The sequence below is a fragment of the Peromyscus leucopus genome, chromosome 5 (genome assembly GCF_004664715.2).
Source record: "Peromyscus leucopus breed LL Stock chromosome 5, UCI_PerLeu_2.1, whole genome shotgun sequence".
NCBI lineage: Eukaryota > Metazoa > Chordata > Mammalia > Rodentia > Cricetidae > Peromyscus > Peromyscus leucopus.
In genome coordinates this window covers 131397756-131416167 of record NC_051067.1, presented here as the reverse complement: position 1 = coordinate 131416167, position 18412 = coordinate 131397756, and the positions used below count along the sequence as shown (strand labels likewise).

At 47.1% G+C, this 18412-nt stretch overlaps 1 protein-coding gene across 5 annotated transcripts in view; it reads right to left on the bottom strand.

Annotated features, from left to right (window-relative positions):
- Positions 1 to 16955, bottom strand: part of Nrp1 (neuropilin 1) — a 156225-nt gene extending 139270 nt beyond the window's left edge. For 2 of the 5 annotated variants that reach the window (XM_028887837.2, XM_028887841.2), the window contains exons 1-3: positions 15859 to 16217; positions 14970 to 15505; positions 11187 to 11361 (exon numbers count right to left, since the gene is read on the bottom strand). In XM_028887837.2, coding sequence (XP_028743670.1) covers positions 11187 to 11361; positions 14970 to 15042 — 248 coding nt within the window. In that variant the 5' untranslated portion in view covers positions 15043 to 15505; positions 15859 to 16217. Of the gene's footprint in view, positions 1 to 11186; positions 11362 to 14969; positions 15541 to 15858; positions 16219 to 16866 lie in introns of those variants that run through there. The other 3 variants (XM_028887838.2, XM_028887840.2, XM_037206373.1) reach the window with 3 other exon arrangements.
- Positions 16956 to 18412: the final 1457 nt, after the last annotated feature.

Genomic DNA, 18412 nt, shown 5'->3' with positions numbered 1-18412 from the left:
GGAGCTGGCAAGTTGGCTCGGCAGCTGAAGGTGTTTGCTGGAAAGCTTGACGACCTGAATTTAATCCTTGAAACACACATGGTGGTAAGAGAGAACCAGCTATCAAAGGTTGACCTCTGGTGTTCACACTCATGTCATGAAATACATGTGTCCACATGCACATGCACACAAATAAGTGCAATACAACCTTTAAAGATGAAGAAAGCTGGGTCTGTGCGCTGTTCTCAGCCAGACCTCACAGTAGGTAACCTGGTCCATTGTTTCATCTTCCCACTTACACTGCCTAATAATGCTACTGTCAAAGCAGCATTATTAACTGTGCAATAACCACACCATTCACACATAATTGGGACCCAGCCCATATGAACCATCTCCTGTCTCACAGATGGGAATGAATGGCAGAGGGGCAATTATAACCCTTGGCCTCAATTCTCACCAGAGCCTTTCCTCACAGGGAACTGCCAACACAGTCCCCTGGCAATCAGGAATCCCCAGCTCTCAGTAATGAACCTGCACATGCATCAGACATGAGGTGAGAAAGCTAAGGAGGGGACAGAGGTACGCCTTGAGGACTGATCCAACGTGTTCTCCATATTGCTCAACACAGCCCAGGTCATGGACAAAGAACATGACATTGGGGGTAAAGCCACCTAAGGGGAGATAGACACTAACCAAATATTTGGAAAGAGACACCTCAACAAAGAAGTGTCAGATCAGAAGGGCAAAGCAATAGTGAGCAAGAGGGAGCCCAGACGGTCCGGTTAACTGAGATTTGTGGGTTACCATTTTTTCCAAAGAGTGAATCCCTCTAGAAATTAAACCTTTTATCCATTCTAATTATCTTTTCCTATAACCATATTTAGGAAATGAATGTCCACTTCCTCAACTTCTCTAAGAACAAAGATCACCTTCCTTTTTCAAGACCACGTGAGCACAGCTGCCTCCACAGTGCAGCTCTGTGTGGCTGTCTTACGTCGGTATCGAGGGTATGTTCTTTGGTCCATTTAAAATGGGGACCTTTATGTTTTTGAAAGTTTTAGATTTATTTTTCTAAGACCAAAGTTTGGCTTACGTCATGTTTCCATGGTAGCTTGGTGATCTTCTGTTCATAGTATCTGTGTATGGGAGAGTCGGAGATCTTGCGATGCTAACTGGGAATCATTGGCTTTGGCCCTCTCTGCCTGGTCTACAGAAACCTCACGTAGGATGAGACACGAGGAGGGAACTGGAAGCTCTCCGTGACAGGCCAGCCCGTCACCAAAGCCACAGGAAACACCTCTGTCCTGATTTGGCTGCTTGTTCAAAGTATCTATCCAGATAACAACAAAGGACTTGGCAGGGTCTGTTTTTTCTCAGAAAACACTCCTCTGTCTGTCATAGGAAGTGAATGCCTGGGCAAGCATTTTCCCTTAGACCCTTCCAGAGCCACAGTGGCAAATACAAGTATAAAATATGGTAGACGGTGAGCTATGAGGAGCTTCTCTGACATTTGCCTGAGATTGAGTAAATGCATACATAGTATTTAGAAGAGAATGTGGCCCTCTTACTTGGGGTCTAGGACTATATGCAAAGCTGGTACCCAGAACACCCATTTAACCACCAACAGTATCAACTTAAGCCATGCCTGGCCTGGCTACCAGATTTGGGCAAACATTATGGCAACTTGTGCTTTGTGTTCAGAAACCAACCAAGGGCACCATAATTTAGACACCTCCACCATGATTTTCATTCCTAACTGGCAGCCATTTTAGGTGGAGTAGGAAATTACCAATCTGGTCTCTGCAGGATTCACAAATGCTTACTTAATGGAAAAGCTCAATTGTTCCTCAGAATTATTTGCTTTATATTTAAGCATTTGTGGGAGCTGGTTCAGGGAAGAAAATGGCTGGCAACAGTTTATAAGTCTTTCTTACAAAGGGTACGACAGCCCAGACGTATCTTCTGATGCAACAGTGGCCAGGTTTTTGGAGTAACAGGGGAGCACTTGGGCATTTAATTTATACTTGTCCAACTTTAGGTCTGTGGTGTTTAAAATATGTGAGAGGAAGAAGCAAGATCACATGCCCTGAGCCTACAGCACCCCAAGGGGTACATGCTATGAACTCAAGATGCAGCTCTGAGGATCAGAAGCAGGCAAGTTGCTCTTCCCCAGCATTCTATGATACCTTAAATTAAAGGAGAGGGCTAAGGAGTTGGCTCAGGGGTGGGGATGGGGGGGGAGTGTAAACAGTGCAAGCTTGAGGACCTGAGTTTGGATCTCCAGCACCCATGTTAAAAACAAAAGTCTGGTACGGCAGATGGGGTGGGTAGAAGCAAGTGGATCCCATACACGCATGAACACACATACAAGTTAATTAATTAAAGGAGTGGGGATAAAAGCCATGTTGAGCAAATAAGAGTCAGTAAATACATATCAAGGCTGGATGGAAGGGAACGTGTTGTAAGGTGTGGTGATATATTATGTACCCTAATAAAATTTGCCTGAAGAACAGAGGACAGAACAAGCCACAAGATTAAACATAGAGGCCAGGCAGTGGTGGCACACACCTTTAATCCTAGCACTTGGGAGGCAGAGATCTGTCTGGATCTCTGTGAGTTCAAAGCCACCCTGGACTACATGAGATTGGTTCAGTCTAGGTGAGAAAACCGAGCCAAGCAGTGGTGGCACACACCTTTCATCCCAGTACTTGGGAGTCACATGCCTTTAATCCCAGCACTAAGAAGGAAGTGATGGCTAGATGGAGAAAGGTATATAAGGTGTGAGGAGACAGGAACTAAGGACCTTTTCAGGCTGAGGAGTTCTAGAAGTAAGACTGACTGTGGCTTGTTCCTATGTGTGTCTGATCTTCAGGCCAACTTTAATAGAGTTCACAATATATCACCGCAGCAGGGTCAACATTTCTTTGGTGAACATGAATGTTTTTAAGCAGTTGAGTTGACAGGAGCCAAAAGATGATTGGTGGTTTGTTTGCCTCTGTTTGTCTGCAGAATGTAGTCGCTGTGAACAGACAGACTGCGCTCCGGGCTCTCTGCTGTGAATTGTCTGCCTCATTTCAGTCATATGACAGCATTAACTGGCCTAGATGCTAGACACAGACCATCTGACCAGAGACCAGCTGGACGGCCATTCCTGCGAGGAGCTAGAACAGCTAAGTCACCGCCTGTCACATTCAGGACTATTGACAAACACCCAATTAAGAGGCGTTTGGAACCTGATCTGAACACTTCTCTCCTCTCCTCTCCCTCCACCTCACCCCTCCCTCTGGCCTAATTATCAGCCCTGAGAAGAGGCAACTGCGGTTAGTGAAGTTCATCTTTTCCTCCCCCTGTGCACATGTGCTCATGTGTGCAGTTGCTGGAGCATGTCCGCAAATGTGCATCTGCCCAAGGTTACGATGAGAAGGACAGAGCTGAGAACACACGTGAAGCTGGAGGCGCATGTCTGTCCAGGTCCCTTCTTAGGACTCTGTGTCCCAAAGAGAACTCTGGTGGGGACACCGTACACTTGTTGATTCAGTGTGACACCATTTCAAGGGGCCTACTCCTTTAGCTTCCGATGGAAGGTTGTGTGTACGTGTACGTGTACGTGTGTGTGTGTGTGTGTGTGTGTGTGTGTATGTGTGTGTGTGTGTGTACATATATATGAAGACCAGAGCTTTGACTTTGAGTCTTTTCCTCAATTACTCTCTGTGGGAGCCCACAAAGGTTTCTAGTGAGATCTGAGCCTGCTTTACACAGCAGGGCTGCATTAGAGGATGGCTTGGCCACAGGCATGGTCTCCAGGGTGCCTGGGACAGTCTGCATTGGGCTGTACTGTAGGGAGGTCTTTCGCTCCACCCCTTGGCATTCCTTTAAAAGCCCTTTACTAGAGACAGAAGGGGCTGGTGAGTTTTGACCCAGGCCCTCCCAAGCTATCATCTGTTTCTAACTGTCTCTCTCCTCTATATGTTTATCTACGTATTTCTCACTTCTCCCTCCTCAAGAGTACCCTGGGGGAAAAAGAGGGTGCTGCTGGTCTCTCTCAACTCTCTACCTTATTTATTTATTTGTTTGTTTAATTAATTAATCTGATTTAGTGTGTGTGTGTGGCAGAGGGGGGGGGTGTAGGTGTGTGTGACCATGACTGCAGGCAGAAGCCAGAAGAGGTTACCTGACATGATGCTCTGCCATTTTCTACCTCATTTCCTTGACACAGGTGCTCAATTGGCTAGGGTGGCTGGCCGGTGGGCTCCAAGAATCTGCCAGTCTCTACCTCTCCAGGGCTAGGATTGCAAGTGCACGCCTCTATGCTTGGCATCTTTACCTAGGTTCCGGAAATCGAATTCGGCTCCCGAAGTCTGTGGAGCGGGCACTTCATTCACTGAGCCCTCTTCCCACCCCAATTGCTGCTTTTTTAAAAGTACACAAGCATCTAACGCAAACGTACCTTGTCACACCCAAGATACATCTCTGTCACATGTGAGTGCTTATACTTGAAACATAACAAACAAATCCCTTGATTAAATACCTGGGCCCTCTTCAGATTCAATCAGTGCTAATGGGAAAAAAAAATCAAGAGGAAGAAAGTAGAAAGTTAGCTGCCCCAATGATATTCCTGGGCTGCAGTTGCAGCGGTACCCAAGACGGGAGCCCATTCCTACTCTCCCAAGAGCTGTTTCTTTGAACTGAGATCGGCAGTGCCCTCTTCCAACTGCCCAGTGAGTGCTGAACAGTCACCCAAGATCAAAACCAGAAGTGATAAGATGATCCATTAAAACGAGGGGGAGGAGCCGGGGAGACCACTCAGCTGGTACAGTCCTTACTGTACAACCCTGAGGACTTGAATTTAATCCCCACCATCCACGCGAAAAGCTGGGCCCGGAATCTCAGTGCTGGGGAAGATGAGAAAGCAGGGGACCTGGAGCTCGCTGGGCAGCCGTCTAACCAAACAGGTGGACTCCAGATTCAACAAGCGACCCTGCTCTGAAAGGGGGTGGAGAGTGACTGAGGGTGTCACACAACTTCCTCTCTTGCTTCAACATGGACACACATACATACACGTGCGCATGTCCCTCCCCTAGCCTCAAAACAAACGAGGAAGAATTTTCTGAATTCTCTTTGAAAGCAGATCCAGATGGAAGACAGTGTTTGTTATAAGGTATAGGCTACTATAGTAAGTATAGATAAGGTATTTCTACAGTAGCCGATAAAAAATGAGCTGAGTCTTCAGCAGGACAGGACTCCTTATTGGAAAGGGAGGAGTGCGTGTGTGTGTGTGTGTGTGTGTGTGTGTGTGTGTGTGTCTGTCTGTCTGTCTGTCTGTCTGTCTGTGTCTGTGTGTGTGTGTATGTGTGTTGAGTGTGTGTGTATGTGTTGAGTGTGTGTGTACGTACCTTTCTATCTTTCCAAAGATTTCACAGGATCTACTCAGAGTACAGATGCATGAAGACTTCTAACAATATTTTGGTTCTCTTAGACTTTGAAACTCGCAAAAATGGAACCACATGAGTTTAGGGCAGCAGCTCCCCTCGAGGGCAGAGGCAGTGACTGGTGGTAGGTAGATATCAGGAAATTCTGGAACTAGAACTGCTTCTCTCTGGTCTGGGGACCTTTCAAGATTTTTATCAACTGGTACACTTAAGTTATGCACTTTTCTAATTATATATTATATTCTAATTAAAAGCACATATACTTCTATATTTCATATAGAAAATGGAGACATATTTTAGCTTAAGGTCCCCACTGTTTTACATAAAATAAAAGATTTGTTTTAGCCTGAGTGATGCTGAAAAGTGAAAGACTAGGAGGAGGGGCTTGTGTTGGATATACTTTCCATTTCACACACACACACACACACACACACACACACACACACAAGCACGCACATACATGCATATATCCACATATATATACCCCTACACATACACACGCATACACACACACACATATATAAACCATACCTCTGTAAATATAGTTTTTAATATAACACTCAAAAATCAAAATTGATACAAAAATTCATGCTAAAAAAAGAAAGGAAGAAAGAATGAAATCAGAAAATATTACTCAAGGAAACAAAAATGGGATTTAGTCAATAAATGACTAAAAGGCCATTGTAAAATTATGAAATTTAATTTGCAGGGGTAATCAGATTTAAGAAACCAAGGGCAGATTGAGTTTTAATAAATGAGTTTGCATTCTTCAAAAGTAAATCGGATCAGCAGTGTTTCAAAGCTCATAAACATTTAGGAAATTTTAAAGTAGCAATAAGGAAACATGGTGTGATTTAGTTTATCAATCCCTCTATGATCTGACTATCATCTCTATTTAATTATAATTTCATCGTGATTCAGATGGAGTCACAGGAGCAAAAGGATCCTTTAGCTGCACGGAATTCAGAAACATACCTATCACTGGTGACTCCGAAGAGATGGCCAAAGAAGTTAGAGAGAGAAGCGTCCTTGCTGAGTTAAGAGATGGAAGTGGGTGGGAGTGGGGGGTGTGGGGGGGAGGGGGGTCCATAACCCCTCGGCTGGGCTTTCCCCAGCTCCACCTTCACAGGCTTTTCTTCTGCAGCTTCACATTCATTTTCTTAATGTTTTTAGCCCAATGTCTGTGAAATTTTTATCGCTCCCCAGATAAAGACATCCGATCTGAATGTAACCACACACCTCTCGGCTTGGCAGCATTTGTCACAAACCATTATAAATTATCATGCTGATAGCCTGCATTGCTGGGAAGCCAGAGAAGTTCCATAAATCCTAACTACTTCGTCAATGGCATTCTTGTTTATTATACAGAAATAAAGTTTTATGAGACTCAAGATGTCTGCCTTTACCACTGAAGGAAGCCTTGGAGCAGGAGTTCTGAGCAGTTGGACGTTACCAGTGTACAGTGGAGGTTTCTGCCTCAGACCTCAGCTGCTCTACTTTTAACGGCACTTTAACGCTTCCTAAACATGCATGATGTGGCCAGTGTGAGGGGAAAAAGCGACTGTCCCGGCCTCTCCTCAGCACCTTCTCCTCTCAGAGCACTCTACGGTTGTCTCTTATGTCAACACAAGAACATCCAGCTGGAAACCTTAGCCCCTCGTTAGCCTTGAAGACAGGTGCTCTGCTGTCTGTTCATTGATTGATTTATACCACACCTTGTTCAATAAAACAATGGAAGGGCTCATATTACCATGGTTTCAGTGCTTATGTGTAATGAACCCAGTTGAATGGCAGCGTCACCATGGGCTGCTGCATGTTAAAAAAAAATAGAATCTCAGCAATCACTTACACATTCATTTTCCCCAAGGACCCCACCCCCACCCCATTCTAACCACGGTGAGAACCTAACCCTTACTTTGGAAAGTAAGTCCACAGTTGACGTATGAGCTAGGTCAGTTTTAGAACAATTCACATGAAAAGCTCCTGATTATATCTTGAATTGTCACAGTTATATGATGGCTTTTACATAATTACAAACAAAACAATGAAAATTTAAATAGAGATTTTTTTTTTTTTCCCTGCTAAACTAGTTGGCTGGTCTAATTATGTTTCCAGCCCTCCAACCTAGGGAAGAGAATTGCTTCCTTGGGTCTCAAAGATGTTTCTCCTTTGGTGAATGTTATAAGAAATTGATTTCTTGCTTGCTTTCTCATGGTGAAAGTTGACTGTAGAAATAGGGGCAATTTCAAGAAAAAAAAATGCAGGTTGTATTTATATGAGAATCAACCCATTACAAGATCAATCACTTTAGTTTGACATATGTTTACTTTCATATTTTGAAATGTTCTAACAATAGCCAAATTGTTGCTATCACAGTCATGATGAAAATGTATTGGTGGAGAGCTTTTAGCTTCTCAGTGATTTCACATCTGCTCCCTAACTTATTCCACTACTAACCTAATGCACCAGCACAACAGATCATTTGACTGTCATCCACCATACACCACAGCCAGCAAGGGAGAAACGTTAACTATCTCAACTAAGGGGAACATGAACAACTGGTCTCTGTTTTCTGAGGCAAGGTCTCGGACAGCCCAAGCTTGTCCCAAGCCTGCTGTGGAGCTGAGGGGTATCTGGGAGGCCCGATTCTCTTGCCTCTACCTCCTGGGTGTTGGGATCACATGTGTGAATCCCCATGACCTGCAGAGCAAGTAGGCCTTTCAAGGAGTGATATGAGGTGTGCTGTACTGTTTCATAAATGTCCTCATACAACCGGAAGATGAAACACTGAAAGCTATTTTTTAAAGAATCTCTGTGTGCTCTGCCTTCTCCAGGAATTCTGAGCACCTGTAGATGCTAAAGCTGTGATCCTGAGCACATCTGAATGAACAGCCCTAACTGCCACCCTCAACAGTGACCAGAGCCATGTAGGATCTGGAAAGACAGTGGAGGCCATACCTTAAGCTGTTATCTCTGTAACATTTTGAAGTTTTTCACTGGGAAAAAAGGCCACGCAGCTGCGCTTCAGAATGGGGCACAAAAAATTTCCCATGAGCAGAGACACTCTGCCTTCACAGAGTCAGAGTAAATAATCAGCATTTAGATGCTGGTGGCTTCTTCTCGGACACACAGCCTGAGATGTGACAATCAAGAGATCACTTTATTCTGCCATAAACGAATAAAAAACCCATAAAAAACCTCTTCATATCTAACCACCATGTGGCCCTTATGAAAACAATCTTTTTGTTTAAGTTGTGTGTGTGTGTGTGTGTCCATGTGTCTCTGTGTGCGTGCCTTCCTGTGTCCCACAGTGAATGTGGGGTGGCCTGAGGAGAACTGTTCACAGTAGGCTCCCTCTCTCCACCATGTGGCTCCCAAGGACTGAACTCAGTCCCTCAGGCTTGGCAGCAAGGGCTTTTCCCTGCTGATCCATCTTGTCAGGCCCTTTTGTCTTTTTTTAAAGAAGGAAATGAACTAAAAAGGTGGTCCTCCAGTACTGTCATATCCTACCCTGTATCATGACAAATAACAATGTAAAGTTTCCCATACATCATTTCCCACTATCAATTTCTTGAGACAGCCTGTGTACTAATGTATTAGTGTACATATTTGTGTGTGTGTGTGTGTGTGTGTGTGTGTATAAAAGCACTATCTGTACATAAGTTAATCAGTTTCCTCCCAAACTGCCCCTGCAGGGTATGCTGGGCTCAGCATCCACCAGCTCTTAGAACCACTGCTGATACACATCCCTCTGCAAGGCTATATGCAGCAGCATCACTTGAGGAGTTGGACACTGTCCACAGTGGAACAGTCAAGACATGGAAACGAGCAAAATCAAAATCAGGACCTGACTTGCTTCCTCCCAGAACCGGCTGTTGAACATTTGTTACCATGCCACCTCTGATGACTTGTGATCACTCAGAGTTCTTTATTCCTTTATACAGCTATATGGTCATGATTTCCTGGTCAGAAATCAGTAAACATAAGTTTATTGAAATCTAAGAGCACTTTATTTTGGAAGGAGTCATGTGTTACCAGAGTTTTTTGAAAATATCTCCTGCAGCAGTTTAAACATTGTCAAGTTGCAAAAGTAAATACAATACACAGTATCCAAGTTGTCTACACTATTAACACTGTAACAGTTACCATAAAGAGTACTAACAGGCTGGGGTGTGGTTTGGTAACAGAGTGCTTGCCTAGCATGCATGAAGCCCAGGTTTGATCCCCAGAACTTCCAAACAACAACAAAATCAAAATAACTCCCTGTTTTCTAGAAAGCACTGGAACACTCTATTGATTCTACAAAAGATTAAAATGCAATCCAATGCTGAGACTTAGTTAAACAGGAATCAGAACAATTTCATTGCACCATCATGCATGCCAACTATCCACAAATGCATTGTCTGTCTATGGATTTCTGCTAATTCACTGGGCGCTAACATGTTGGATAAAGTAGACACCTTGATGCCCTGATGATGAAAAGCTGGCTGCCACCACACCACAAAACCAACAGGTTGCTGAGTCCTTCGTACAGGTGGGAATGTTTTCACATCACTCTGTTCTCTACAAAGAATAAAAGTATGCAGATAGAAGAGTGTTGATCATTGTACATGTCTGCAACATGGTTAAGTCCAAAGCAAGGAGAAGAATTGGCCCATTTCTTCATTAAGATTAACTAATAATTCAAGTTCAAATTGGGAACTGCACTCCTTCCAGTACTTCAGAATGGGATCAGGTAGGCAAGACACCAGAGGTGGATCTGGATATGGAAAGCGACGAGCTATGAAGACCTCAGTGGTTCACCTCACACAATGCATGAGCAGAAATTCTACATTTACATGCCAAGGTTGCCAAGTAAAGAGGTAGCCAGCATTTAGATGATCTCTACAGTAAAATATTATTGTAATAATGAAACTTGACATACTGTTTATTAACTTCAAGTTGAAGCAGATAGCCAGGTAGGGCAGATGAATTCAAACCCGATACACACCTAAGTTTTCATTGCAGTTGTGCAATTTTTCATCAATTTCATAAATTTTTCCACAATCAACCTAATATTTAAAATTCTTGCTTAAACTCAGCATGGTGGCGAATGTCTGTAATTTAGTACAGTACTTGGGAGGCAGAGGCAAGCAGATCTCTAAGTTCAAGGCCATCTTGAACTGCACAGTAAGTTCCAGGCCATCTCGTGCTACATAGTGAGGCCCCGTCACAAACAAATAAACAAATGAACACTAACAATAATACCAAACCCTCATCTAATTCACTCCATATACTTTATTTCTGCCCCATGACAACTTGTTTTTTTCATGTCAAACTCAATAACATCTTTGGAATCAGAGTGCTGGGGTAACCCCTGCCACTAAACTACATTCCCCAACCATGAGAAACACAGCTCTAAAATCATTAAATGAGCCACAGATTTGTTTAAAAAACACCCAACTTCACCATCTGCAGATAATGTATACTGGTGACCCACAATATTTAAGAAAACTCAAGCTTTTTCTCAAAACCCGTTCCAGAAAGAACCACACACCACACATTTCTTAACAAAAGATTTCCCAAACCAAAAGTGTCAACAGAAAGAGGACAAGCAATCATACATTAAAATACAGTGTTCCACATTGGGAGAACTCAGCCCCTTGTAACTTCATTTCCACACCACTGACACTTGATCTGATCTGGGTTGGGACCCATTCAATGTTCTTACACCCACCGTTCAGACACTCATGACCACTAGATGGTGCTGTGGCGCCCTGTTCAAACTCCTTCACTTACTTGCAGTCTCTGTCCTCCAAATCGAAGTGAGGATTGAAGTTGATCATGATTCTCTGGTAGGGCTCCGGAGCTTGGATCAGCCATTCACACTTCTCACTTGGGTGATAAGAATGCGGGTAACCGGGAGATGTAAGGTACCCCGGGTTTTCAATTTTTATAGTCCCGCCACATTTATCTGCAACAAAAAGAACATTTTTAATAGCTCTTTCCCCCCACAACCAGTTGAGTCTTGTAGATTTACATATGCATTAGCAAACATTCTATCAGTTAAAGGGAACTCCAGAGTGTCCCCACAAGTCCTCCATGTGACCCTAAACACAAAGAGCACCACACCACCAAGGAACACTCTCTAATCTCAAGGAGCATGGCTTCCACAGAAAGCCTGCTGAGATCTGAGATGCTCCCCCCCCCCCAACCTCCCAAGTTCCTTCCAAAGAAAGAGGTCTTCTAGCATTAAAAACATTAAATCCCCTCAATTGATGTTAACACAGCCCCCTGGGAGCTCCTGCTAGACTTAATTATCCTCCGAGAAGTGTAATCACATTAAGGAACAGTTCTAAGTGGAAGGTGACTAAAAGATGCTGTGCTACCCCTTTGCAAGTGGCTTTTTGATGATAAGCCTGGTCGGTGTCATTGACCGGTGGGGACGTCTTCCAGGACTTTGATTGGCCTGAGGCCTACCTCCTTTTGTTGTTGTTTCATCTGCCTGTAAATCTGAGTGATTTTGAGTTATCTCCGCTTTTGAGACTCAAATCAGCAGAGAACAAAGTGCAACCGGTGATGCAGAAAGAACCGGGGCTTTACTTATCCAAGTTGCTCAGCCTTGGCGACCAGATCAAAGCAATGGGGCAGAAAGAAAAATAAATAGCCACACGGCATTAATTCTAATTACTAGATGTTAGGGGAAGCCCTGGCCACTGAGGTCTGGGTATCACATATGCCGATCTACATTTTTACATCCCCGGAAAGAGAAACTATCTAGTTTTGAGCCTTAACTGAAACACAAGCCACCACCACCACAAAAACCCAAATGCCGAAGTGACTCTCTAAGAGCCAAACAAACTAGACTCTGGGCTGGTTTACAATTCAGCAGAGATTGCTACTGTCACTTTGTATTATAGGTTTCATACAGGAGGGCCCCAGCCTGCAAATGCCACCCCATTTATTGATGCTTAATTTTGGGCAATAAAAATTTGGTGCATAAACTATGTAAGGGGAACAGGTATGAAGCATTGAAATATATAAGCCTATCAATCACAAACATCCAGTAATGGTATATATAGATTTTAATATTACATCTAATAGATTCCCTGTGGAAAGAGAATGGCATTCTTTGCTCTCAGCATGAATTTATAAATCTACGGAATTTTATTACAGGAAAACCAGGTCAAATGGAAATGAAAGATGAAGTGCACATCAAAAATGCATAAAGCTACATGCATTACAGAAGTCATTTCCCATAAATTAAAAAGAAGACAATATAAATTATGTTGTTTTCTCCAATTGCTCGATGTTTCTGGCTGTTTCTTAGCTTGGAGGGGCTTGGTCTTACAGATTCTCTTCCCATTGGCTTTTAAAAAGCTTTAGGTCTGCAAGAAGGACTGATGTTGCAGCTGACACTCAGAATCTCAGCTAATGATGCCAGCCAGCTCAGTGGTGTGACTCTGTGGAGGCTCTGGCACTATTTTATTTGGGCAGAAATCTTGGAGTCTGACCCCCAGCTCATTAAGTCCCTCCAGCTCTGTGTAGCCACCATGGCATCTGTTAAGAGAGTGAAATAAAACAGTCGCCAGCTAGTCACTTCAGAAGACAGTGAGGTGGAGTTGGTACCACACCAGAGCACTTTAATCTGTGACTTCTGAGAAAGTGACAGTGTAATAAGATAATGTGGACTGCTGGACTCCCACACTCTGTTCAGTCTCTCTAACACTTGATTAGGAGAGAGCAATTCCTAATGACTCTGGACCATTAGTCCTAAATAAGGTTAATGAATTAATTTAGTAGACACTGAGAGGAGGTGGATATGGTTTTAAGAGGACTACAGGCTTACCGAGGCATGTGCTGGCACTGGTCACCTCAAGCCTAGCAACAGGGTTTTAGCTGACTGGACCCCAGATTCTCAACATTCCCCAGATTTCTGTTAAGGAAATTAAAATGTGTGTGTGTGTGTGTGTGTGTGTGTGTGTGTGTGTGTGTGTGTGTGTGCGCGCGCGTGGGTGTGCTGTTCAGAACCACATAAATCTTAATGTTCTTCATATTGGCTATCACGACCATATCTGGGGTACCCCCAACAGGGCTCTAACCCAGGGGTTCTCGATCTGTGGGTCGCGACCCCCGCCCCAACACTCTCTCTCTCTCTCTCCACAAGTATTTACATTATGAATCATAACAGTGACAAAATTGCAGTTATGAAGTAGCAGCAAAAGTAATTTTATGGTTGGGGGTTACCACAGCATGAGGAACTGTACTAAAGGGTAGGAGCGTCAGGAAGGTTGAGAACCACTGCTCTAACCTTAGGCGTTGTGAAGGATACCGGTTTTGAAGTCTAGACATTTGAGTTTCTTTGGTTAGAGGAAAATGATATTTTATCCGCTGCCAGAGTACACAAGCACTCCACCAACTCAGGTTCATTAACAAATTGAACTCTACATTCATGATTTTTTGAGTGTTTGGCTTCCCTGCCAGAGTATATAGAAAGATGCCGCCAACTCGGATTCATTAATAAATTGAATTCCAGCCGCGTTCACAAAATTTTTGCATATCTTTTGAGAACACTGCTTGGTACCTGTTGGGAGAGATCTATCGCTGAAATCACAAAACCCGGGGAAAGCGCATTAAGGAGATTAACTTCTATCATAAAGGAGTGATTTAAATAAACTCTTCCTGGTAGAGCCCTCCTCTCGCCTCCTCTTATTAAAACAATATACCACAATAAGTAGTAGATGCACTTTTCTCCTAATTACTTTGATTGAAATCTAAGCCAGACTAAAGTAAATATTTGGCCATTAGTTAATAATAATGCTGAAGATTTACTGTTCGGAGCAGCTCTTGCCTGGCCTTCAGCACCTTTCCAGGGGACTTGGAACACATTTGTACCGGATCCCATTTTAAACACACTCTTTAGGTTCCAAGGCACTGTTTATACCTAGGGCTGCCTTTCATTACTTAACAGTGAGTGGTTTTTTAAAACCAACTGGAAGCTGCAACAGGGTTAAGGATTCTCAGATACGCTGGTGCCTTGCACTGAATAGATCCAAAGGCTTTATTGACAGTGTGACTTTCATTCATACTCCAGATGGATCACAAACGGTTTACAAAGGCGGGGGAGAGAGTCCTAGCGACCGCCAAGACTGACCGCTATCTCTCGGTGTCGCCCACCAGAGGAAACCGAGCAGGGGAGTTGCGAGGAGAACCAGGAAGTCCTCCCGGTGAAGTGTTCATTAACTTTCAGCAGCCATCAGATTTTTGAAAGGGAGTCTCATCTAATTGCCTCTGGGAGGAAACATTATTAAGATAATTGGTGTGCTGATCTGGGAAGGTAGGGAACTCTGCCGCGAAACTGGCAGGAGAAGCCCACAGCCGGCAACCAACTGGAGCAGGGTACCGAGGGCTTGCGGTCCTCCTGGCCCAGAGGCCCTGACTTCGCTCTGTTCCTAGCGCAGGCAAGTTTCCTGCGCCTGGCAGCTGTGCGCGCGTCCCGCGGCTGGGGCGGGAAGCCCACCGCCGGAGGGGACCCGGCAGCCCTGGGCACTCCGGTCGCTCGCACCTCAGCCTGTCACTTACCGCTGCGGAAAGCGCCGGCCGGGGCGAGGGCAAGGGCGAGCGCGGCGCACAGCAACTGCAGCCCCCTCTCCATCCTCCTTCGCCGAGCCAGTCCCAAGGCAGCTGCGGGAGAACACGATTGCGCGGACGAAAGCCCAGCAAGCCGGAATCTTAACAATCCGAAACGCTCTTAAGTCCGCCTAAGAGCCATAAAATCCTCAGCGGGTCTTGGCGGGGAAGGCTAGCGGCGAGGCAATGCCTGAATCCGCGAGAAGCGCGTCTCTTTTTGTGTCTCAAGTCGCCTGCATCCTGTCATTTAGCTCCGATTTCCTCTCCCTTTTCCCACACTTGTTCCTCTTCCAGGAGCCACTGCCCGGGCCATGTCTCAGGAAGAAGAAGGAGGAGGAAAAAAAAAAAAAGGAGGGGAGGAGTTGCAAGGAGGAGGGGAGAGGGCGGGCGACACACCAAAGCCAATTTCTAGAGGGGAAAAAAAAATCCCGCTTGATTCTGGACGGGTTGGAGCCGAGGAGCTGGCGCCCAGAGGAGGTCCGGGTTGTCTGCGGGAAGGAGAGAGAGCAATGAAAAGATGAACGGGAGAGCGAGGACTTTCTCCACTGGCACCCGCCTCCCCCTCCGACCTCCCCCTCCCTCCAGAGCTCTTCCCTCGCTTCCTCCCGCCCCCTCCCCGCACAGCTCCGCCAGTGATTGCCTGGCTGGAGACTCAGACACTCAAGTTTCCCTCAGCGTGCTTTCCCGGCGGGTTGGCGTGGCTCTCCCCCATACCCTGCGGTGCTCTCCGCGGGAAGAAGGGCGCAGAGGGCGCAGGTTGTCTGCGCCCAGAATGCAAGGACGAGTGTGTGTCAGGAGGGGCAAGGCGAGCGGTACCAGCCCCAGGAGCCGGCTAGACTACCTCGGCGTGCTCCTCTGCACCCCAGGACTGAGCTAGGCTGCTCCAGTAGGCGAGGATCCTGGAGCCAAGGGGTTTTGGGAGCCCGGGGTTAGCGGCTACTTCACGGAACTCCAAATCCCCAGGCACCCGTGTTCCCCGATTGGGAGGATCGCTGAGCTAGTCCCCCCCCCCCCTTCCACTTCCCAGATGCCAGCCTGAGGCTTGGGGTGGGAAGCAGCCGGGCGCTCCAGGACTCTTGGAGTGGGACTGTATGTAGATCAGGAGAAGAAAGCCTGGCTGCTGTGGGAGACGCGCCGCTGAGCTGTGATCCTGTCTTTGCCACGTAAAGCATAGGCAGACCTTCTTGGAGAGCCTAGCCTGGCTGCAGCGGAGCCAGGCCTCTTTGCCCTGCGTAAAGGCTCGAGGGTGGGTGCCGCCCCCGACCCCCCCCCCCCCACGACGCTGCAGGCTGCATTGTTCCCCGAGATTTGATGCCCTCTCCTTTGGGGTTACATGAACCCGGAGGATGGGTGGTGGCGCGCCTTTCAGCTAGGGGGCAGCCGCCAACAGACACTGACCAGCCATGTAGAAACCCAGGTGCTCCAGGAATTCTGAATCCGGGGTTGAGGGGCCCATTTCTTTGTATCCCAAGGGACTGGCAAGAACCAGGGATGGGGTGACAGGAGGCCTTGGCAAAGGTCTCCTAGTGCCAGCTTTAGATTACGGGCAACTGTGCTCACTGGCCCTCCAGCCCCCAAGGAGGTGAGTCCCGGGCGTCTGCCCGGTGCTCCCCCCTCGCCCATCTCGTCCCGTTCCCTCCTCTAGGGCTTTCCGAGAACTGCAGCAGGTGGCGTTTGGTGTATGAATAGCAAGGACAACCCAGGGACTTGAACTGGTTGGGGCCTCTGATCAAGCACTTAACCGGGCTCCTCGCCCTCGGAAGGAGCTGGTGAAGAAGGTGAAAAGGTCACAAGCCTTCTGGGAAGTGGCATTTATAGACTCATTGCCACCACAGAGACCGACTCCTACCTGGTGCGAGGGCTGGCAAAGATTTAGGAATGTTGGCAAGGAGACTCTGGTCAAAGGTTTTGGCTGAAAAACTAGGGTCAGTCGGGGAGAAAGGACGCCCGGACACTGGTGCTTCAGGCCAGGGCTCTGCGCTGGGTGTCTGGGCTGGGCGCTGGACTGAAGCTTGTGCAAGGCGCGGAGCTGCAGCCTGGGCTCCGGCGCTGGACTCAGCCTTCTTTCCGGCCCTGGTTACCCGGCTCCGCCTACAGCGCGGCCTCCCCACCCCTCTCCCCCGCCCCACCACATCTCCACCCCTGGGCACTGCGAGCCAGCCCTGTCCCGAAGCGCCTCCGATGGTCTCCACTGGCTTCCTCTTGGGCTCTCCGACCCGTTGGAAGCTCCGGTGGGTTGGGTGCGCCGGGAGTCAAACGCCTGGGTCGAGCGGAAGGGGCAGTGGCGGGGCGGTCGGCCCTTTGCAGGCAAGGTCTAGGCGTCAGCCGCGCCCAGGGCAGAGCCCGGGGAACGACAGCGGCGGCGGGGGACAGCCCTGGCGCCCTGCCACCGGGAGCGCGTGTCCCCGCCTCCCTACGCCAGGCGCCGGGTGCATCCCTGCCAATTCCAACTGTGCCGAGCCAGCCTTAGACTCTGGGCGACCCCGAGCCACCTTCGTCCTGGAGTTCAAGGGCCAGGCGCCTCTCAGGACGACAGAAAAGGGAAAACAGGCCGAAGCTGTGGAGATCCAGATCCTTGTCTCTTTCCAAAGAGGATCCCCAGTGCCCTGCTCGCCCAGGCGGAGCCGTTTTTAAGCAGTCTGCCCCGGGTCGGGTGAGCTAGGGGGCACACGCGGGACACTTGAACCGCCAATGTTTTGGGGAAACAGCTTCTAATCCAATCCCTCCTACCCCCCACCCCCGCTGTGAGTGCATTTCCCAGACTAGAAGCAGGCCAACAACTGGTGTTCCCGGGAGGGACAGTTCCCCATACCCAGAAGCAAGGGCAAGGAAGGGCTTAGAAGCTTGGGGACTGATGAATGACCCCTGGTTTTCTGGCTCAGCCCCTGGGTACTCTCTCCAACGCATAAGGCATGCCCTATGCGCTTTAGGGGAGACTTACTTGAGCTCTGTCTCCGATTTTCCAGGGCTACGCTTATCTGAGGCTTTCCTAGACGCCTCGTTTTCCATAGTGGGTGCTGCGAAATGGAGCCGAGCCACCCTAATTAATAATTACCAGTGCTAGTGCGTTGGTATATTGCTAACCGTTCTGGCTAACAGCCTTTTCCTGTGCTATAGGATTCCACTAAGTAGAGAAGGGCCGTTTCAGATATCTGCAATTCTCCACCCAGGGAGATAGGCCGGCTTTATAGGAGAGCAAGTGTGAGACAGAGGAAGAATTTGGCAGTATTCCTAGCTTGATTTTTTTTTTTTTTTTTTTTGGTCTCGTGCACACATCCCTCTTCTTGATATCACAGATCTGCTGAGGAGATAGGGCCTGCTTCCACCTATGGGGTGATTTATCTACCTGCTGCCCTAAAGGAGTGCTGGACAGAGGCTGTGGTGGTCAGGACCAC